The 22,859-nt window shown below is 37.2% G+C and overlaps 1 protein-coding gene across 1 annotated transcript in view; it reads right to left on the bottom strand.

Moving 5' to 3' along the window:
• Positions 1 to 2,583: 2,583 nt before the first annotated feature.
• Positions 2,584 to 22,859, bottom strand: part of spg (dedicator of cytokinesis spg) — a 41,133-nt gene continuing 20,857 nt past the window's right edge. The window contains exons 5-35 of the mRNA XM_013322505.1: positions 17,866 to 17,980; positions 16,067 to 16,345; positions 15,093 to 15,290; positions 14,890 to 14,989; positions 14,395 to 14,630; positions 13,726 to 13,885; positions 13,185 to 13,308; positions 12,831 to 12,985; positions 12,428 to 12,596; positions 12,018 to 12,152; positions 11,173 to 11,419; positions 10,758 to 10,944; positions 10,190 to 10,431; positions 9,832 to 9,993; positions 9,494 to 9,622; positions 9,154 to 9,298; positions 8,699 to 8,927; positions 8,235 to 8,391; positions 7,923 to 8,036; positions 7,401 to 7,529; positions 6,895 to 7,086; positions 6,412 to 6,553; positions 5,853 to 6,010; positions 5,473 to 5,580; positions 4,896 to 5,209; positions 4,438 to 4,527; positions 4,264 to 4,363; positions 3,744 to 3,919; positions 3,463 to 3,557; positions 3,191 to 3,331; positions 2,584 to 2,755 (exon numbers count right to left, since the gene is read on the bottom strand). Coding sequence (XP_013177959.1) covers positions 2,586 to 2,755; positions 3,191 to 3,331; positions 3,463 to 3,557; positions 3,744 to 3,919; positions 4,264 to 4,363; positions 4,438 to 4,527; positions 4,896 to 5,209; positions 5,473 to 5,580; positions 5,853 to 6,010; positions 6,412 to 6,553; positions 6,895 to 7,086; positions 7,401 to 7,529; positions 7,923 to 8,036; positions 8,235 to 8,391; positions 8,699 to 8,927; positions 9,154 to 9,298; positions 9,494 to 9,622; positions 9,832 to 9,993; positions 10,190 to 10,431; positions 10,758 to 10,944; positions 11,173 to 11,419; positions 12,018 to 12,152; positions 12,428 to 12,596; positions 12,831 to 12,985; positions 13,185 to 13,308; positions 13,726 to 13,885; positions 14,395 to 14,630; positions 14,890 to 14,989; positions 15,093 to 15,290; positions 16,067 to 16,345; positions 17,866 to 17,980 — 5,098 coding nt within the window. The 3' untranslated portion in view covers positions 2,584 to 2,585. The remainder of the gene's footprint in view (positions 2,756 to 3,190; positions 3,332 to 3,462; positions 3,558 to 3,743; positions 3,920 to 4,263; positions 4,364 to 4,437; positions 4,528 to 4,895; positions 5,210 to 5,472; positions 5,581 to 5,852; positions 6,011 to 6,411; positions 6,554 to 6,894; positions 7,087 to 7,400; positions 7,530 to 7,922; positions 8,037 to 8,234; positions 8,392 to 8,698; positions 8,928 to 9,153; positions 9,299 to 9,493; positions 9,623 to 9,831; positions 9,994 to 10,189; positions 10,432 to 10,757; positions 10,945 to 11,172; positions 11,420 to 12,017; positions 12,153 to 12,427; positions 12,597 to 12,830; positions 12,986 to 13,184; positions 13,309 to 13,725; positions 13,886 to 14,394; positions 14,631 to 14,889; positions 14,990 to 15,092; positions 15,291 to 16,066; positions 16,346 to 17,865; positions 17,981 to 22,859) is intronic.

Genomic DNA, 22,859 nt, shown 5'->3' on the forward strand with positions numbered 1-22,859 from the left:
AGCATTCTCTTTGATAAAAAAGAGACAACGATATGTATAAAAGAATTACAGCAATGGAATTCTACGGTTATGTTAATATAAACAAGCAATTTAATTCGCATACAGAGTAATATGAGATAACGCATGACTTACAAAAAAGTTTACATATATTTTATGAAATTGTTCGTTGGAAAATCGACTTAAACACTAAACACTTAAGAGCTACAATTATAAAAGCTACTGAATTGTATATTATTTGAAAATATCACTCGGTTATTGGAAAGACTTGAAACTGTCGATTGTTAAATTTTGTGCATTTGACGTATTTGTAACAGTCAAAATATAAAACTCGGAAAACGTATTTTATATCTACAATTAGCAAGTCAAGATTGCTAAGAAACTTCTTAATAACTAAGATCCAACTCTGATTTTCGCGTATTTATTAACGCTAGTGGTCACCAATTAGTCAAAATTCATAATCAAATAATTTCATTTCAAAAAACATTTAAAATGGACATAAAAGTTACTTAAATTTTATATAAGTTATAAATTAATAATTTCATAATAAGAGATCTCAAAATACAAAAATTGTGATAGATTTATCGTGGGTTTCTGAGACGAAATTCACGTTTAAAACATATTAGCATCTTTATTTTCTCAAAGATAAAAACAGGGACGATATGTTTTATACAGATATTTTGGTCTCAGAAACGAACGCTTAATCATTTCTATGAGCTTTAATGACTTCTGTTGGTTCCATTCTCGTATAGTTTAAAATAAAACCAGTCTTTTTATTTATAAAATCGTTTAGAAAACTTTATAAAACTGTCAAAATGTATTTAATATTACTTAAGCTAAGATTGCACTGTCCATGGAAGATACTACGCGCGTCATAAGAAATATTGCTTTCATAGTTAGGAAGAAAACTGTAGTCATCATAAAAAAACTATTTTTTTATTTTTCAAAATAAGCATCGCACTTAGATATTACTATATTTTCAAGTGTATAAAATCTATATCGTTAGTTTTTTAGACACGAAATACCACTGGCAGAATACTTTTATTAAAACATTTTGTTTATTTAATACTGCCAAAATCCATGATTGTAAATCATTTTTTTTTGGATAATTTTTTCAAAATCAAATTAATAAAAAAATATCAAGAAATTATATTGAGCAAGAAATTCGTTAAATTTAAACTAATAAAAACTAAAAAATATTTTGAACAAAACAATAAAATTATAAAAATAAATTTCTAAAAAAATATATTGGAATTTTAAATTTTATTTTTTGCAAAGGAATGATTCCATGAAGTTTAAAGATTTTTTTTAATTTTTATGACTCGCTTATAGTCAAGTCAATTTAGCAGCTAATTAATCTGTTTTGTCAAAACCCTTAAATTTCAATTAAATAAGCAATTTCTCATCTGAATGATCAACATTTTTAAAACCAAAGTTGTAATAATACTGATAGGATTATGGTTGTTTCCCGTTGGACCGATCAGCCTCCCTATCATCGGCCCAATGGAAATATTATCATTATTATTTTAACTCCAAATAATGTCATAAAATGTCTTGCTTGTAATGAAGTATTACATCGACCCATGCTTAACTACATATTTGGTAATAATATTAATTAGATTAAAAAAAATATTAAAAAAATAAAATTATGTTTATTGAATATGATATAAACGAGACCTAAATATATCAGCGTACCAAAAAATCACAAATTACGATCCTATAGGGCTAGGGCTGCCACTAAAATAAAATTACGGGCCTATACCAGGGCTAGGGCTGCCACTAAAATAAAATTAAAAAAAATATTTATTAATATTAAATTCATTGTATAATTTTATGGCTTGAATATTATTTAAATGCGATTTCATTGTTTCCAAACTATATCTACAAAAGTAAAATATGTATGCGATAGTGTTATTTTCAAAAGCAAAAATAAAGTATTTTGTAAGCAAATAAGAACAAATGTATTATGTTTCTTAATTATCAATTCATTTATCTTTGGCATGCTCAGATGATATTAAAATTACTGCTTAAATATTATTTAATTTTATAAAATTATAAATATCAAAAAAAAATATCGTGTATTGCCAAAAAAAATTAATATTATCAATATAAAAAATATTACTTAATGCCGTCATAAGAGAAAATAATATGTTTTCTACGATATATCTGAAAAAAGCGACCTTACTAAAATATCAAATATATAATTTCAATATTAGCTTTAATTATACAAATATTAAACGTCTAAGCTGAGATTTGGTTGAGTTTTATCATCGTATTTTATTTTTTAAACTACCCACACAGTTAATGCCAGGCCAGCACCACTGTCTTACTGTACTGGAATACTGTAAATAAAGCATTATTGACAAAAATGTTCATATGTCAGAAATCCAAGATGCTGACAAGAGCAGACGACTACCCTAAACTGTATTACAAAAAAAATGGACCAGGCATTTTCAGAAATTTTGCATGTCTTATTTGAAATATTCAACTTTTATACGGCGTTTGACATATTTCCCCTTTACTGGAATACATTAATCCAATAAGCATACAGTAGTAACTAGGTACTAGGTATAAGAGAGAGTGTGCAGTTAGCAGTGCGACTCGCCGTTCTCGTGATGTCCGGAGTCAAAGCTGCTGAGATGTCCGAGTCCCTTGGGTGGGATGGGGGGCGGCGTCTCCTCCTCCTCCACGCGCAGCGGCTCTGACATCATTGAGATTATCTCCTCATAACGTAACGACTCCACTGTTAAGTCAAGATCTGGAAAGTTAAAAACCGCTACTTAAGCAATCATATAATTAATTAAAGAATCTGATTTTTTTACATCACGAGCATGCCTACACTAATTGTAGATTATTGCCTGTCTTCATAGAAAGAGTATGTTTACCTTCCTATGCTTCCCCTCCTCTGCCAAATTCATTGACCTTTTCCGCATTATAAAATGATGGGAAAGGAAGGTAGATTAAAATTAGGCTACCGACACGCGCACACGAGAGAAAACTGGGCTCATTCCATCAAAATTGCTTGGCGCCTATCTTCTCTATGTTCGTGGTATTAAACCAAGCTGACTCATTGGTGCAACAGATTTTGCTGGATTCTATCACCACGTGTACCACTGTGTTTAGAATGTAGTGTGTGCATGTACGTGTACATGTGCGTGTACGTATGCATGTACGTGCACGTATGAGTGCGTACCATTATGGTGTGCGCGGTGCTCATCCGCATTGGTATACGCGTGTGCGTCGATGCTGACGCCCGAGTCACGCTCATCACCCGCCTCACTGCGCGCCGCTCGTCGCGGCACCGCCGGCGCTTCGCCCCACGATCTCTTGTCACCTATACATGACAACATTGGTTAATAGAATTACAAATATTACCAGAGTAGAGTACCTATTCCGCTAAACATATGACCAGGAAAAGTTCGGTGAGTCAATATCTCACATACTAGTTGGTAGAAAACTACTAACCTGACACTCTGGGCGGCAGGGGCGGCGCATCACCCGGCTCACTCCACGATGCTCGGCTGTGTCGTCGGGTTTCTACTTCTTCATCCATTGAATCCCTTCAACATTTACACATATTAAAGTTAAGTACCGTATAGAGTAGAGTGAATAGACATTTACTAAGCAAGCGCGTACCAACTTTCTTCCACATCATCACTTAACATCAGGCCTGATCGTGGTCAAGCGCTAGCTTATTCCAAATAACAAAAATCAATAACTTTATGAATGGCTTGGCAAGTAGGCACCTGTAGTTATCCAGTGGTGGTCTGGTAGGGCTCCTGGGGTCTCCGGACTTGGGGCGGCAGGGCAGGGGTGGTGCGGAGTGGGCCATGGCACCGCTGTCCACACTCTCGCGATTGTCTTGCGCCGGCAGACTGCTCGACATCACGCCGCTCTGCTGCTCGCAGTCGTCCAATGTGTACTGGTATTGGATAACAAACATTTTTTTAGTTTACTTATGGAATCAATGTGTGACTTTAACATATGTAAGGTAATTTTATGGTGTTACTATATTTTTAACAAAATTTATACATTACTAGCTGTCGTCCGCGACTCCGTCCGCGCTGGATTAAAAATAGATGTTGGCCAATTCTCAGACCTACTCAATATGCCCACAAAATTTCATGAGAATCGGTCAAGCCGTTTCTAAGGCGTATGGGAACGCAAATTTTGACACGAGAATTTTATATATATATGATATACGAGAACACCTGTATTTATTTTGGTACGCTAATAAACACTATATTTAAAAGTATAAATACTCACAATGGGTTTATTATAAAGATGACCATCCTCATAATAATTATCACTCTGTTGTATGCTTTGAGATCGTTTGTCCAGGGCCGGTACTGGCGGCAGTGGGGTGCTGTAATATGCATCATTATTTAATTATGTATTTAAATACATTTCAACATTATTATATATAATTAAGCAACTTACTTGACGATACTTTCAGACATCTGTCGTCTAGCGCGTGCTAAACCAGGCCCCAAATTCTGTCGTAACTGATTAAATCTTTCCACCAATCGCCTGTAAGTTAAATTAATGTTAAGTATATAAACCACTACCTTTTGCTCGCGACTTTGCCCGTGCGTAATAAAAAAAAACGTAATCAGTAGGATACGTGTTCTTCCAGACTGTGTTATTTCAGTAAGATCCGTTCAGCTGTTTTGGAGATACGTAGTAACAAACATCCATCCTAACATTGTCGTTCATATTATTAGTTAAAAATAAGACAAAAGTGACAAAAATATTCGCCACTAATGTGAGCAAATTTATTTTAGTATACTTCAACCTTATTTAGACTAACTAAACATATTATGTGACTTTATGTACCATTTTAACCATTCGTCCCCAAAAGTCAATATAAAAGGGTATAAATGGGCAAAATGACTCACCGATGCAAAGGTTTAACTTCCTCGGGAGCCAATCTTCCATGCAGCGTCAATCCAGCATCAACAACAGCTAATTGCGAAGCTATCAACCTCCTTAGTTTCGCTGCAGCAGCTAATTCCCTCGGAGATGCAGTCCTTGCGAATTCCGCGGTTAAGAACGCCTGTTCGTATTTACTGATGCCCCCTTGTACGTTCGCATCTATAGTTCCTTGTAATCTCATTGAAAATGGGTTGATGTTTTGTGTAGGATCCGCTGTGTATTGGGATATTAGGCTTCGCAGCTCGCGTTCTGTTGCCTCCATTGTTTCACATGCGTACTGAAAATTATCAATAAAATAGTGTCAAAATTAAGCATACTAGGAATAAAACTCTATAGCCTATATTTTCTTCCAGGCTATGTTCTACATCTATGCCAAATTTTATCGAGATCTACGCAGCCGTTTTGGAAATACCTTCTATCAAACATCCATCCATCCATTTATCCAAATATTCGCATTTAAAATATTAGTATGACACAACATTAAAGGTCCCTTGATATTATAATATTTGTTTGTTGTTAATCTATTAAAAATTGTTTTACCTCGACAGGTGGAATTTCTTCAACAGATCTCGATATAACTTCCGACCATCTTAATATTCCTGGCAATGTGTTTTCCGTCACTAGAGTTGTTCGTTCTATCCAAAGGCTCTGAAATTATAATTTAACCAATTTAACATGACAACAAAGAGATATAAGGGTTCTTTTTTTCCTTTTGAGGTACGGAACCCTAAAAATGGTCACTTTTTGGGGTTTCGTACCTCAACTTTTTTGAGACTTTATTTGTTGTATAACAATTTTTCCTCAGTGCGGAAAATATTTGTAATAGTATATTATGTTTGAACCTAGGCTTCTATTGCTGTAAAATTTTTGTATAAAGGTTTCAGTAGTGTAAACCCACGGTTATTAGTGTTGTGTTATACCTTAAACTCGTTATCCTTATCGATTGGCGGCTTGTGCAGCGGGCGGTCACAGAGGAATGTGTCGACGTCATTGCAGGCGTAGTAACGACGCACCGCCTCCGCCGCGCCCGCAGCCACCGCACGCCCGCACACCGGCTTCACATTGCAGATCTGGATGTCTGTACAATACATACATCTATTATCTATACATACCCCTTCTAAAGCTAAATTTAGGAGAAAAAGGCCTCCGAAGGGCCTTTTGTTAGGGTAAATTTGAAAAAAAATGACATTTTTAAAATCAGAACACCTATAGGTTATTTATATGTATGCTTATACGAATTTAAACTGCTAGGTAAAACAAGTTACTCGTTTATTCAGATATTATAAAAACGGGGAGACCCTTAGTATGTCTTATCATTGCCAATCTTGTTCTAGCACCACTCTAGGGCCCAAGTACTCAGAGGTCATATAGATCGATTTAAAAGGCCGTGTGCGGTTCGGTGCCGCGTGGAACTTGTTCGACTCTCTAGGAGTCTTTGCTTAATTCCTAGTATGAGACAAACACAGCATCATCCCTTACATTGTCCGTCAGCAGCTATAATAGAATCATCAGGGGGCGTGTTCCGCATTAGTATGTGCGCGGCGACGTACTCCGCCTGCAGCCGCTGCGTGAACGCGCCGATACGCTCGTAGTCCTGTCCGCGGTACACGAACTGTTTGTTCTGGAAATTGAAACATGGCAAATGCTATAAATACATTTTCAAAGATATATCACAATGAGTTATATAAGATATCCACAGTTTGACCTAATTTTAATGCTCTAGGACCATCTTTATCACAATGGAAATGGTAGTAAGAGTTTGTGAGCGTCAAAAACTAAAGATTAGTCAAATTAGGTAAGTAATTTTGCAAAATTTCATCATCCCGGTCTTTCTCCCGGTCTGAGATAACAACATATTTTATACAGAAATTGTGGTCTCAGAAACCCCTCATAAATAAGCCAAATTGTTTCATATATTCATCTGTATTAAGTAAGACTATGACTACAATGATTATAACTTACCCTGACAAAGAGCGGGCATCCTTTGCCGTAGAATCCAACTCTGAAGTACTCAGGCTCAGGTCGCAGCTGCTGCAGCGCGGCGTCGAGGAATGCGGCGTGTCTGCGCAGTACGTGCGCCAACCGCGCGTAGTCGCACTGCGCCTCGTGTAGTGCGCCTAACTCACGCAGTAACGGCAGACCTTTCTCCCAGCACTGGGGAACATGGAAGTTTTTATAACATAAAGAGGTAAACGAACAGCGGAAAACTGCAGATACGTTTCGTTACCTGCCTTTGAGGTGATACATTGATTAATATTCATTTAAGGTAAGCAAATCTGTAATCTTCAGTTTTATTCCAGATGGCTAGAAACAACTATAACTTCGCTATTTTGGCGAAATCAGATGACTGCTTGATTGTTTTTGTAACATGAAATGTGTTTATTTTAATCTTAGCAACAAAGGCAGGTTTAAATAATTATTAACATAAATATTTTGGTGTTTATTCGCACCAATAAGATATTACTTACTTTTCCGCGATCAAAGTACTCGAGCACTTGATTATATAACGCCTCTTTACGTTTCCATTCCGGTACTTCAGGATGCTCAGGATCTACGCCTATTTGGTCACTGTCCCAGCTTAAGGTCTCCGCATACAACTGCATCAATTTATGTAATCTATTAAACAGTTATATAATATCCACTCAGATTAAAATTTTGCTACAACAAGAAGAAAACTCAAAATGTTACTAATCTTAGATAGCGGTGTCGCCGGCGACTTCGTCAGCACAGAATAAAAGAAAAAGACTATAATATGTTCGCATATATAAGCAAAGCAACATTCCCGTGTAAGTCACGTAAAAATCGGTCCAGCTGTTCTGGAACAATCGCGGCCGTACAGACATACATACAGACAAAAATGTTAAAATTTGATTTTTCGTCGTCTGCTTCGCAAATACTTGATGTACGAAATATAATTTTTTGATATCACATAGAGACACTTGAATTTTATTAATATGAATAGATTTGAAATATAAGAAAAGTTATGTTACAAGGAGCGTGCAGCCGGCCTCGACAAAGTTGTCAGAGGCGATGTGCAGGTCGTGCAGTTTGTACACGTAGCGCAAGTACATCTCCTTGCGGTCTATCTCGTTCTTGTAGAAGTTCTGAAATCACATATCAGTCATAATTCAATTCATGAGAAATGATACACTCATTGTCCTGTCTAAGCTCAACCCTACTTAATAGGGTTATAGGAATATGTTTTTGTACAGACAATTCGACATTGGAAACGCACGTAAGTACGCACGTTTGTGAGGTGGGCGTGTCAGAGTGGGCGTGGCTGTGTATGTGTGGGAGGTTACCAGGAGGTTGACGGTGGCTGCCATACGCTTGTCGCGATGCTCTGCGCCCTGCATGACAGCACGGTAATCCAGCAGCCGTTCCAGTAGCCGCGTCACACAACCCACGAACGCCGCGCCGGCCTCGCGCCAACCCTCAGTGGATACGCGCTCCATTAGCCTGCATAGAGTACAATGTTGAACTGTGACGTCATAAACACTACGTATACATTATTTTTCAACCGTCTTAGTTCAGTCTTGAAATATTATACGAGTAAATAGTACTAGATATACCGATACTTACACTGAACTCAAATGCTCCCTGGGGATATAGTAGGCATAGTGAAAATATAGAATATCAATTAATATCGGACAATAATGAGACAATATGTTTTACAAGCATTATTTCAAGTTGACTTCCTTTAATAAAAAAAAAGATGAATGAAACGTGAGAATAGCAAGAGTTTATCTTCAAGTTGTGTACTAACACGGTGTCAAAGAGTCGTCTATAATGATCATCGGCTTTGTTATCAGCGACGAGGGAGTCGAGTTTATCAACGAGTGCGGCCTCAGTGCGGCGTGCGCCTCCTGTGGCCGCACGCTCGGCCGCCATTAGTGCGACCAGTGCCCCCAGCGCCGCACGACGTAGTGCGCCCACCAGTGTCACCTCCAGTAGTGCGCCCACCGCCACGCCTATAAGGTGGAGCTGTGCCGGTCCTGAAAATACATAGCACAAAAAAGTGAGACTTTTTCACTTGAATTACTTTTATTCCACACGTGAACCCTAGACATACTTTGAAATTGCACTTTTCTGACTTGTGTTAATTCATATTGTCATATGTATTAAAGAAGTTAAAGGAAGGAATTTCTTCATTCTCAGTATATAATTTTCAAAGGCATTAAAGTATCTGAATGTTTGCAGCTATACTATATGTTCACTAACCAAGTCGGCTCCATACAGCAAGCACCTGGAGCCCGGCGGCGGCGCGCATGCGCGGGCGGTCGGGGCCGCGGCCTGCGCAGCGTTCCCACTGCAACGCCCGGCACGTCACCAGCGCCACACCCAGCTCTAAATACCCCGACCATAGCTACACACATACAAATTTATTGGTTTTAAATGGTCAAAAAATCTAGGTGACATTTAACGTCTTGCGCCTGCCAATTTTATCGCAGCAAACTCAACAATATGAAAAATTGTTTTTCGAAGTATATCAGATTATATCTTTACAGACGATTTAATCAACTCCATTAAAATTAAGCGCTGTTGAGAATGTCAAGTTTACCTGAGTGTCAAATTGAGGAGGTTCATCGCCCATAAACCTCTCAAGCAATGGTTTTGCCAAATCTTGTAACGCTGACAGTAGTACTTTACAGCTTTGAACTCGTAGCATCATCCAATCAGATGGAAAAACCTGAAGAAAAATACATTAAATTTAAAAATATCTTATATAGTATTAGAAACATTTCATCAAGAAGCACTTAGATTTTTCACACTTAGAAGTTTCTTTCACAGTTGTTTCTGTTCTTTGTTGGTTTTTACAACTTTATCACATCTCTTATATTTTTGATTAAATTTACTGAAATTTCAATAGGTTAAGTTTTACTAAAGTTGTCGACGTACATCCTGTTCTATGAGATGTCTAAAGACAAGGAAGGCTCGCATGAGGAAGTCCTTGAGAGGCTTGCGGTCGTGCGGATGCGGCGCCAGGTGACTCCACAGACGCTGGTAGTGCGCCGGCCGCAGCAGCTCCATCGTGCCCAGTAGACCAGCCACCATAGAACCCTGCAACACATAGCGTACGCACGTAATGAAAAACATCCGCCAATTCACTATCAACCAAACAGTTCAATATGCTGTATTAAAAAAAATCATATACCGTTGAATCGTAACAACCATTATCTTAGACTATGTACTACTTTAATTTAGAACCATTTATCTATTCAATACATCTAGATAAGAACAAAATTTTCATTCTCACCAAGACCGGCGAATTTCCTCCAATCAAATGAAGCACAGTCTCTACCAATACATCGAGTGTGTTCAGGCAGAGCACATCGACGTCTGGGTCTAGTTCATCTTCCACAAGGTCAGGGTCCTCCTTCTTCCACAGCAGCGTCACCAGCTCGCCCAGCATGTCCGCACACTGGGACAGCTCGTCACGTCGCGCGAGATGCACGCGCAGATGATGGCAAGCGGTTGTTAGAACTATGTTACGTGCCTCTGCAATTCATTAAATATAGTTGGATGGTTTTTATTGATTATACACGTTTTAATTAATGTAATAGCTATAACCAAGGCGTGAGGCGTTATCAATCAAACAACAATCATTTATACGATTGACTCCCATCAAATCAAACAAAATCATATGTCGATTTAAAAGAGTACGATGAAGGTTTAGGCCATCCGACCACCTCAAGATACGATTTTTTCTTTTTTGGAAAATGTGTGGTTCATAAATTGGAGCAATATGTATAAAACTCTATAAAAGTAGATTAAAAAATTACAGAAAAGTTAAATAGAAGTTAGAAGAAGAATAATGTACTAACCAGGGTCCTGTCCCAGGGGTCCTTTGAGTATATCCTGTGCGGCGAGAAGGCGGGCCTTGGCGAGCGCGGGCGGGGCGTTGCCGGCCGCCGCGTCCAGCATGGCCGAGGTGACTCGCGCTGCCTCAACCGCACCCAGCGCTGACGCTACCTCCTTCGCCACGCTCGCCCATGATGTCATCAGTGCTACCTAGAAAGGTCCCAAAGTCATTAAGTAGTCACCCTTAGTGAAGATTAATTATGATTTACAAATACTGAGCATTGATTTCGAATGAAATAGCGTCAGGTTTCCTTGACCATACATTAAGAGGTCAAGAGCAATATAAATTTTAACTAAAGTAATACTTAAGCAAAACAACGTAAGCATAACTTCATACTAACGATATCAGAGGTAATTTATAACTAGAACGAAAAATACTTGTGCAGGTGCGAGATGTTCCCTATGCGGATGCTGTGCGAGCGCTTTGAGCGCGTGTAGCGCAGCGCGGACGTCTCGGCGGAAGCTGTCCTCGTACTGTCCGCCAGTAGCACGCGCGAAGAGACGACGCGACCGCACCGCCAGCCGGAACACCGCGCCCAGCGAGCGCAAGCACTTGCGGATCGGCTCCTGACCCTCCGCCCCCGCCGCCCACTCCGCGCAGTGCTGCACCGACGATAGCAGACCTCTACAGAATTAAACATACATACTGTTATATATTTGGAGCCTCGGTGACTCAGAGGTCAAGCACTTGATTCGCAGTCTGCAGGTCCTGGGGTCGAATCCCGCCATATATCAATGTATTTTTCCATTTCCGATTTACATATGTACGACTTTTTACGACGATTTACATATGTACAATTTATCCGACGTTCTTACGGTGAAGGAAAATATCGTAATGCAACCTCCACATATCTGAGATGAAACTCTAAGATATGTGTGAAGTCAACCAGCAGTGGGCTAGCGTGGCTGACTATGGCCTAGTCACCCATAACTTAGGGTTAGGCTCCGAGCCCCTCAGTGGGGCGTATAGTGTGCTGATGGTGATGACTGCAATATTTGTTTTTATTTGATTATTAATATCACTCTATGTAACAGTGTTCTGTTTTTAAAAAAAAATCTCGTCGTTAAATCAACCCTATTGTTGGTTTGGTAAGAAGGCGCGGCAATATTTCTGTAAGTGGAATACTACTAAATTCCCCGACTGTACGTGTTTTATGAATAATGTCTGTGGTAATAATTGTTTTTCCTTTGTTCCTTTCTTTCATACGTGCAAAAAAACTTACTTGTAGACCAAAGCAGCTGAAAAGTGTTCTTCTATGTAGACGTCGAGCACGGGCCGGAAGTGTTGGAAGCGGCTCTCGTCCAGCAAGCTGCAGATTGACACCAACACCAAGAACACCGTGCCCGAGTGGGGTGTGCTGTAAATAGATTAAACGTTCATATTAACCCATATAAAATCAACAACTCGAATTAGTTATAGCAATTCACTTTATGAAATAATGTTTATGTAGGTTTCCTTATAATAAAAAAGGTGGAAGGGAACATAGACTTAAGTCAAAGGCACAAAATTATTTATGAACATATGCAAAACACTTTACGCACGCAATACGTACGTGCCATGTTCATGTATACAGTACGTACGCACTACAAAAATGATGAGCCTATTCAATTAGGTTGAGTATTCAGTATTAACCTGTTGCCGTCTTCAGTGGAGAAGAGTGCGAAGAGTGCATCCAGCACGTCTCGTAAGAATTTGATCAGCTCTTCACAGCTGAGGCCATCACCCAGTCGCAGCACTCGCAGCAGCGTCTCCTGAACACGTTCTGGGCGCGCGCGCCACTGCAGCAGCGCCAGCAGGTCCTCTGAAACATATAATCGTAAATGTAAGTAGTACATACTTTGCTGACCCTCCCTTAGAGCAGGGAGGTGAGGAACGCACCAATAGTAACTCGGGATAGGCTTTCAGATAGCTACTCTGTGGCATAGTGTGAAAGAACACATAGGCTACTTATTAAGTTTTTATTAATGCCGCGCAGACGAAGTTGCGGGCTACAACTAGTATATTAAAAAGAAAAGTCTTATACGTAAAATCATACCATTTTGTGTAAGTTTTGTTGAGCATAACAACGTGCTGATGGTACAAATTTCTTTGGAGCTCCTCTGGAAGGTGGGTATGACGCCGTTAGATGGCGCTGTACGCGCTGTGTCGTTTGCACACGACGGCAGCGACAGGTAACTTGCATTCTGCAATCTGAAAACATCACAACAAATATTAATGGCATTTATAAAAGAAACAGTTGTCGATAATAAATATTTACAATTTCTATACCTTTCATATGTTTTTGATAAGCTTTACAATCACAATTACGTATATTTACTAAGTTTTTTCCTTAAGACTTAAAATGGCTAAGAATGGCAGATATAAGAGTATCAATGTACAATATACTGACTTGGTGGGATCGTCGCATTTATATACGTAGAGGTCATGAGCGCCATCTCGCAGCGTCGCTCCACTCGCCTCCATCAGCCGCGCAAACGAGAACCCGAACAATTTCCTCTCGTTCTTGTCCCGAGCTGAAACATATCAAATTTAAAATAGTTAGATTGCACTGGAAGACTTCAAATAATAAGTAAGTTAATTAAGACGATAAAAATAAGGTCTCTCTCAATCTCACTGTTTTAGTTATCCTTATCTTAAAGCTAAGAAAAGGCCTTTTTGTAGTTCAAGAGCTAGGGAATTAAATCTGTATCTAATGAAAAAAAAAACATATTTGGAGTATAATAAATGTTTAAACATATCTTGGCGGCTCTTAACTTTATGGGAGTTTGGGTTTAGCGGGACGTACTGGCTATGTGGGGGGAGGGCGTCACTTAGCGTCAGTGACCTTGGACCGCCAAGATATTTAAAAATACATATTATTGTCACTGTTATTTGTAAGAGAATGAGTGAGATGACAATAGAATAGAATATAGTATGTGGAGCAGACAAACTGGAGCAGTGTCGGAACTCGATGCGGACGTGCGCGTGCGTGAAGGTGTCGAGGGGCACGGTGAGGCGCAGCTGCTCGGCCCAAGCGGGGCTGTTGTTGTGGTACAGCACCAGCGACTCGTAACATGATGCGCCTGCGCCGCTCGCGCCCCACACGCACTCCTGTATCAAACAGTTACCGATTACTTTATCAATGATGCCAACCACATCATCGTGAATAAGACTGGACTAAGATCTTGTATATTTATTTCAGATCTAATTGTCACATAATATTGATGTGCTTACATACTGTTTCTAATAACCTCCTATGTTCTTACATCATAGAATAGTCAGGTAAGGTTCTTTCATTGATTGACTAAGTAACTAATTGTTAAATACCCTAAGGTCAATTATCGATAGTCAAAGTATTTTCATAGCCTATGTTACTCGACTGAGGTGTGTTTTTTTAAAAGGGCAAACAAGCAGCACGAAGAGTTGATAATTGAAAATAGAGAAACTGCAGATGCGTTACCGGCGTGAATAGGTGAAGATAATCTAACTTCTTCAAAGGGCTCTAAGATGTATTGTTTTGGAATTCCGTAAGAATCTTACATTTGAGGGTTAAACCCATCATCTATGTCCCCACCGACCCTCGGGTCATCTCTGCTGAGGTAAAATTGAGATGTACTGACACTGATAAGCTGCCCCGTGTTATCGTGCACGTTGACAGTGGCGAGCACGTTCTTGGCGGTGCTCTTGCCGCCGCGCTCGAACTCCGCGCGCTCCAGCGTCAGGTAGAGGTCGTTGCGCACGTCGCCCGGCATTATGATGTCCGGGAAACCGCGCTTCGGTGTCACTGTCGCCCCGGAACCCACCGCTTCAGTTATACTCGCAGGATTCGTTAGTAAACGTAATGCTACTACAATACCTGGGGAGAAAAACAATTTGATCCCATCAGTGTGAAATTAACAATCTATTTATGACGAGTTGTAGTCATCGACTCTGCCCGCGCGAAATTAAAAAGAGCCTAATAAGTAGCCTGTGTTCCTCCAGACCTACTTGTGTTCTCTTGGCAACTTTTACCAGAACCGTTGATTCGATCCGGCTTCCGGCTTCCTTCTAACATCCATCCATCCATCTTAACTTCCGCAGTTATGATATTACTAACATAAGAACAAATTACATACCGTAGTTAGGTTGTCCGGGTAGAATATTGCACTTATTTGTTTGTTTACGTATCAACATGTCATGCAGCTGATGAAAATCCTTCTCTTCACATTGATAAACCTGAAATAATACAAATATTTCTAGGTAATAAATATCAAAATGTAAAATAAAAGTGTAAAATCTATCCCTCTTTGTACTTTGGCTTAATTTAGTCTATAATTACCTTAAATGTGTATTCTCTTTCAGCTGGATGATGTCCGGGCTGCCTGAGGAATTCTGCCAGCGGCAGCACGCCGGCGCCGAGCGGGCGGCGTGCGACGGGCCCGCGCCGCTCCGTGCCCGCCGCGCCCGCCCACCGCCCCACGCGCACCACCCACGCCACCAGCCACAGTTCCCGGGACAGGTCCGTCATCGACAGGTCCTGAATACAACACAAGCTAACTCACAGACAGACACCGGATTGATACATGAGTGTATGTGTATTTATTTACTTTAAGGTTTACGAATATTTAAACACAACGCATGTGATGTTTCTCTATGTATGAGTTGATTTATGGAGTCGTGTTGTCAGATTGCATTATAAACTTTAATTTCTATATTAATCAATGTAAAAATAAGTTAGCCATTTTATATTATGACCAAACTAGTGTACACAATGACGAAAATATTATGGATAGAACATATCTTCATCACACATTTTTGATAAACATGTCACATTTATAGCCTTAAAGTTAAAAAAAAATAGTTCATTGTGACCTTTTTATCGTATTTAGTCACTTTAAAGTACTTCATTACGTTATGATGAATAAATTAACGCAAGAGGAAGGGCAAATGATAACATAGAGGTACATGAATGGGATTTTAATATCCGACTAAATGATGAGTAATTGGAAATTTTTATATCTATATCAGTGCGATTTCAAAACACAATAATTTCAACGCCATTTTAAGTTTAAACATTTACTTAAGCCGCTACTATTTTTAAAAAACTTGAAATCCAATTCCACTTTTTTTGTTCTAACAACCATCAACGTGCGAAACAAAATAAAATCAAGTTACAAAAAGCGATGAAGAACCTTCTTTAACGTTTCTTCATTTATTTCAGTTTTCGATTTGCCGGTTCATTGAATGTTTAAAAATTCTTTTGTCATAAAATCTTGAGAACGAAAGTAACTATTCAATAGTTATAATACTCACAGAGAAAAGTGTACTATTAGCGTGTAATCTATCCACGTAATTGGAGAATCCATCCCTCGCTATTCTGACGCGAAATCTCTCAGATAACGGCTGCGCTCTCCGTGCATCATGTAACCATAGCAACAGCTCTGCCTCGTCTCCGCCCGCCGTGTGGCCGAAATCTCTCATGCTGCACATGAGATGGTGTGACTGGGCGGGCGCGCTGGAAGCACCACTGGTAAGCGTACCAGAGTTGAAGCTGCTGCCTGAACCACCTGCACGACGAAGAGTACCCCGCCACTGAAATTGTTTAAAATATTTTTAAATTACATGCTCTTTTTACAACATCATTTAACTTATGCAGTCTTTTAATTTCTCATTCTTATCCAAAATCTACATTAAAAATCACCTTCCACTGTAGAGCTCAATAACTAGGCTCAAGCTAGATTCAGAAGTCTTTAACTAAAATATCAACCTAATTAGAACACTTTTGTAAGATCAGAATTACCATACCGTTAGTGGCTAACTACCACCAACAATCTTGGATAAGATCTAACTACGGTTAGACTCACGCTATCGAATAATACCAATAAAATTAAGAGGATTGGTTTTTTTATATCTTATTCGGTTTCTTCTTACTCTGGATTTTATTTTATTTTATGAGGATTAGAAAGATAAGGCATATTAAAATATAAAGACGTTTATTCTACATTTTTTCTTTCCGGAATTTTAGACGTATTGTGGTGTCAATAAACTTAAGCATAGGCCAAAATAATCTTTACCAGTAGATCACCTTAAAGACGCTGCTCTAAATGATGAACTTAAACTTTAAAAGAATATTTTAGTAAATTGTTTTACTTATATAAGGAAAAATGTGGTTTTAAATATACTCATTTGGTTGTAGGAATTTTCTTTTTGAAATATCACCAAAAACCACTAGAACAATGCATTGTATTACAATACAATTCATGGATGACTTGCCGAAACAAAAGTAATAACAGTGACAAAGCTCACGTACTGTGGGTTTCTGAGACGAAAATGCCCGTTTAAAACATTGATGACTGTATGTTATGATACAGACATTTTGTCTCGGAATCCAACGGGTAATCGATTACAAGGTAACGCGACAAAGTTCCAAAACTTTAAACATTTATAGTGACGCAACCGTGTCGTGGATTGTGCAAATTACAATAAAATTGCTACATTTGACACAATTTTAATTTCTACGCCCGCGGTTTTTATTAATAGCTTCATTGCTTGTTTTGTTGATTATGTAACCTTGGCTTTTGACTAACATTATTTTAAACATAGTAAAGATAAATTGACTAGCAGTTTTATAAAATTTCCTGTTAAAACAATTTTATGTAAGTTTCATAATTTTATCTATACCTTATTACAGCTAGTAATTAGTCCCTAGATGTATAAGTTACATTCAATAAAGCGCATGTGGCAAGGAGAAACCAGATACGTCGTATGTCAGCAACATGCCCATAAACGGCCCGACTAATATGACCCCCTTACAGAAAACATTTCACCTTAAGTAATACGTATATCAAAATAATCTTACTAATATTATAAATGCGAATATTTATGGATGGATGGATGGATGGATAGATGGATGTTTGTTTGAAGGTACCTCCAGTACAGCTCAACGGATATCGATGAAATTTTGCAGGGATGTAAGAACACAAAGGCATTTGAGTCGCGGGCGACCGCTACTAAATTTATAAATATAATATAAAGCTGTACCTATAATTCTTCATAACAAATGTTTACTACTGAAACGGATAATAATATAAGAGGTTTATGTAACAACTTACTGCTGCAGCTCTCTCCGCACTTTCAACATGCACCCTGTACAGTTCCACAAGGCTGATGTCCTCAGGCTCCACAGCCTCCGCACCTCGTCGTGGCACCAGCTCCAACCCGAGTTTTCTGTTAACAAAACATATCGTTCCTTTCATAAAAGCATTCATTAGTGATTTAATTATTTCTTTTATTCTTGTTGTTTAGTTATGTGACTAATGAAAACAAAGTAGTTCAAATCTAGGATTTCGCTTAAAGCACTATTTACTTAAGTATGCTATCGTACTTAACGTGTAAGTACTAAATGCAAAAATAATTAAGAAAATTACTAACAAAGTGAAACATAACTACAATCATTTTAGTAAGAAAGATAGGAATAATAGTCTAAAACGTTCTTTCAATTTAGTATCCCTTACTGACTACGTGCTCTTGAGGCATTAATGTGTAATATGTTCGTACTTTTCCCGTAAATATGTCTCATTTTATGAAACCGCAAATCCATTTGTGCTGTCACGTATTAAGATTATACGTTTGAATGACATGTTGTCATGAATTATAGGGTGTAGGTATCAATTCGTAATAATAAAACAGAAAAAAATTGTGTTTGTTACTTTGGAATCTGTAAATATATATCTTACTTCTTTCTAATATTATAAATGCGAATGTTTAGATAGATGGATGTTAGTTTGAAGGTATCTCTAGAATGGCTGCGCGGATTGTCTTGAAATTTTGCATACCTATTCCGCGCGGACCAAGGCACGGGCGACAGTTAGTGTACACGTAATATCAAACAAAACAAGAAATAAAAATATGACAAAAAATAATAATTGCACTATAGACTCGCTACAAACTAACTTCAATTCAGTTTGAATTATACATTCAGAAGTAAAAATAATAAATAGCAAGCCAACGATTTAACGACAATATTCACTCGTACAATAAGTACGCATTGTACATAATAATTTTACATATCATCAGTCGAGTCTCACGAATGCCAATATCAACCAAACTTATTTCTACGTAAAACTGTCCAACACTCGGTCCGTGTGAATGTTATGAATCGCTTAGTAGGCTTTCGCGGAATCGCACACATGGACAATCGACAAGATTCAATTACTTTTAATGTAACTTAAAACAATACTGCAACTTGAATAGCGTCAATTGAGTACTACACAAATATGGTGTCTGGAAAGTTAGGTCAAAGAAGGTCGTTCCCAAATTGGCAAAAGTCGTAAAAAAGATGAAAGAACTGGAATCATCTACAAATATATAGATATCAGAGCAAAGTAGCAACAGAAAGGCAATAGAATAAATCCCAATACTTGATTAAATTAACAAAAACCATAATGTATGTCTTTTTGTAGGCAAATTGTTTGTGACTAATTTTTTTCAAACCAATCACTTATAGACAAACTAGTCTCCATTCATAAATTTTTATTAAATAAATATTGTTAGGGATTAAAAAACTAGTTTGGACTAAAAGTCAGGTATGATGTATGGTCATGGCTGACCCTTTCCCAACAAAAAAGTGAAAGCCTTTGTTTTTAGTTTTTTTTTTCACTTTTAAGACGATAAGCTACAGGGATGACCTTCTTAGAAAATGTAAAAAAAACATGAGAGAATGAATGGAGAATTTCACAATAAAATATTGCAATTTAATGGAATTACATTTTAATAAATAACAAATATATAAACACCAATGTATATGTACTTTATATCAACGATAGAGGAAACACTCAAAAGAAAGTTCTAAGCCTTCAGCCCTATTCTCATGTAAGTTAGACCAAAGATGTTTCGACGTAATAAAGAAATATTTTAAACAAGGCAAGGTTCTTTTGTTTGAAAGGAGTTTGAAGACATAAGAGACAATATTTGAGGAAAAAAGAGCGCAAATATCGCTTTTTACTTTGATAAAATCTTTCTTATCAAGGAACAAATCTGAAACTGGCAACTAAACTTCAATAATAGCACAGACATGTTTGCAAAAAAAAACACTTTAAAAGTCAAATTAGATAAAAGGATAATCGGTCACGTAACCGCCATTGTGGTGAGCTTTCAATCAACTCACGTACTTCGTAAGTTTGCATATTAATAAAGACAATCAAAATTTAACTTTAGTCTCACAGCAATAAGGATCCAAGTTATAATATTACAAACATTAGTAACAAATAAGAAGTCATGAAACAGAAACTTTGTTTTAGTTAAAGAATGTATGTAAAGGTTTGTTATGTACTCAAAAAATTTGCTCCCTCGTCATGTTGCAAATGCGATGTATGCCTATGTAGATGGGAATGACGAAATAAAGACAAAAAGGTTTATTTATTTGCCCCACTTTGCGAGATCAAATCGATAAATGTTAATGACACATCAGCACTAATGTGGCACGACGCAATTTCGACACTTGTGATGCAATATTATCTGACTGAATAACGGAATCCGCATGTATGTACTTTAAACCACTACAGCGGTAAACTTGTGTTTATATGTGTATTGTACTAGGTGTCGCCCGCGACTACGTTTGCGAGGATGAAAAAAAACTTAATTACCCTTAGTACTTTTACTTTTTACCCATAGTAACCTCTACTTGACTTTTCGTAAAATTGAATCGATCGTAATCAAAACATGCACAATAATGTATTTGGTAGGTTCACATGCAGTGTCAAGAACACTGAATATGTACAAAACACTCATCGCAAAAAAGGATATGCAAAACAAGATTTGCAATAGATTAAAAAAGTTGCAAACGCTTGAATGTTTAGTTTTTATTGAAACCTTGTGCAAGGAAAAATTAAATATAAAAAGGTTTAAAATGTAATGTCTTATATGTAAAATCATTTCGAATTTGTTATACAGTTGATGTATGATATTACATAATGTAGGCTGAGAGGATGAAATCACAATTGGAAGATGAAATGAAGTTTCCAACGTGAAGTGTCACATATGTATTCTGTTATCTATCAGTAAGTACTTTTGTCAAAGTATTGATGTGATCCTCTCAACAAGAAGGCTGTCAATTATCGAAATAAATACACCTATCCATAGACGTCGTACGATGGCGATGATAAAAAATCTTGGATATTACTAATAACGAGTTATATCACATACCATTAGGTTAACGACCTATCTCCTCGCTTACATAGAGAAAGAGATATAGGAAATCCCACAGATAGATTATAAAAAATTGAAGAAAACTGACGATAGTTCGCGCAAATCGAAAACCAATAATTTATAGTAGCGATTTCATATCAAATATCAAGCTGGTTAAAAGTTTCGATCGATCAAACATATCACTGAAATCGATTTCTTTCGTTGCGCAGCAGAAAGGTCGCCAAACCAGTTGTAAGCGCGGCACTGGTGTCTCGAGCGACTCGGAACGTTAGGCGTATCTTGGGAACTAAACGTACTACCTATATGTTTGTGACATTGTTAAAACCAGGAACACATACATCTGGTATATACTTGCGCGTAAAGAGGAAATTTGTGTGGTAGAATCATGACAGAGACTTTATTTATGGAGGGTACCAAATACACAAAATGACTAATATGAAATGTAAATTTTGTGCAAATTTAAATTGATACCTTTGTAAATTTTATAGGAAGTAGGTAATTGAAGATAAATTAGTTACTATTGTTTGATACTACTACTAATATCACAAAGACAAAAACGCGGATGAGAAATAATCAAAACGCTAAGGAAACAGCAACAAATATGAAAATTTTTCTTTTCTAAAGATTTTGTTAGACTATTGATGTTACAAACAAAGGTTAGTTAATTCCGAATATTTTCCCCATTTTAAATGTAACGAACTTTTCAAAACCTGATAGGCTCTTCAAGTAATAAAATTGCAGTAAGACTTTCAAGCTTTCGTATAATATGCTTTCTTACTTGTATTATCGTAGTTTGAGAATATCTTATATTAAATTAAAAAGTAACAAAGACTTGAGTAAAATTTCAGAACATCACAATTCAGACGTCTAGACGGTTCCCACAAGAGTCGAATCTTGGCACTAGTAAATCAAGTTTGACAAGTATTTTGGAGCATCGAACTTTATTTTATTCGTTAAGTATTACGTAAGAGTTTATTCTAATTTCATTAAAACACAGGCTTGATATTTAACGACTTTAAAAAAAAAGAAAAATATGTTCAAATAATATAGAACTTGTTTAAAAATGTAATGATAGCAATAAATCTTTATAGAATGTTTAGTGTTTACACACAAGTCAAAAATTTATTAGAATTCGGTAGCATAACAACTATCTCGTATACCTTAACAAAAACACAATGAAATCAAAAGTTATAGAGTCACTTTCATTACCGTGACTTTCAAATGTTATCAAAAAAAACCTTCTATTAGTAAACATTTCACTAATATAATTTAAAAACATAAAATCAACCAGAGATTGACTAATAAGGAATATTACGAGCGCAGCTATATAAAGTTATAGATCGTTATTCTTTATCCTTGTGCCAAATTCAGACTTAATACAAACATCCATAAAAGTTTATAGTCATTATGTTCATAAATGTCTATTTCAACTTATAGGGTGATGCATCAACTTTATTATGATTTAATTTACATTTATCAAATTCAAGGAAAAGTGGAGTGTAACATTTTAAATCATTCAAAAAGTTGGTTTTCGTAAAACATAGCCATATTGCACAGTTTACTCAAATCGAAAAAAACCGGGGTTAACGTTTACTATTACTATTACAATGAATGAAATAACCATTTAATAATATAAGGCATAACGTCTTAGCTTATTTGCAATTAAGAATATGCGTTTTCACTATGGGAAAGGCCTATGCCAAGCATTGGGGAGGCAAAGGCTGTTGATGATGATGATGATGATGTTTGCATTATCTCACTTTAATATTATGTTTTATAAGAAAAAGTTGAGTGGCATAAATCATAAAAATAAATGTAGGTTCAATGACCTATCTGAGTCGTATTTGTAGACACTATCAATCTATAACTTTATATTGGGTGTTGAAATATAAATAAATCG

This window comes from Papilio xuthus, unplaced genomic scaffold (genome assembly GCF_000836235.2).
Source record: "Papilio xuthus unplaced genomic scaffold, Pxut_1.1 DF825928.1, whole genome shotgun sequence".
Classification (NCBI taxonomy): domain Eukaryota; kingdom Metazoa; phylum Arthropoda; class Insecta; order Lepidoptera; family Papilionidae; genus Papilio; species Papilio xuthus.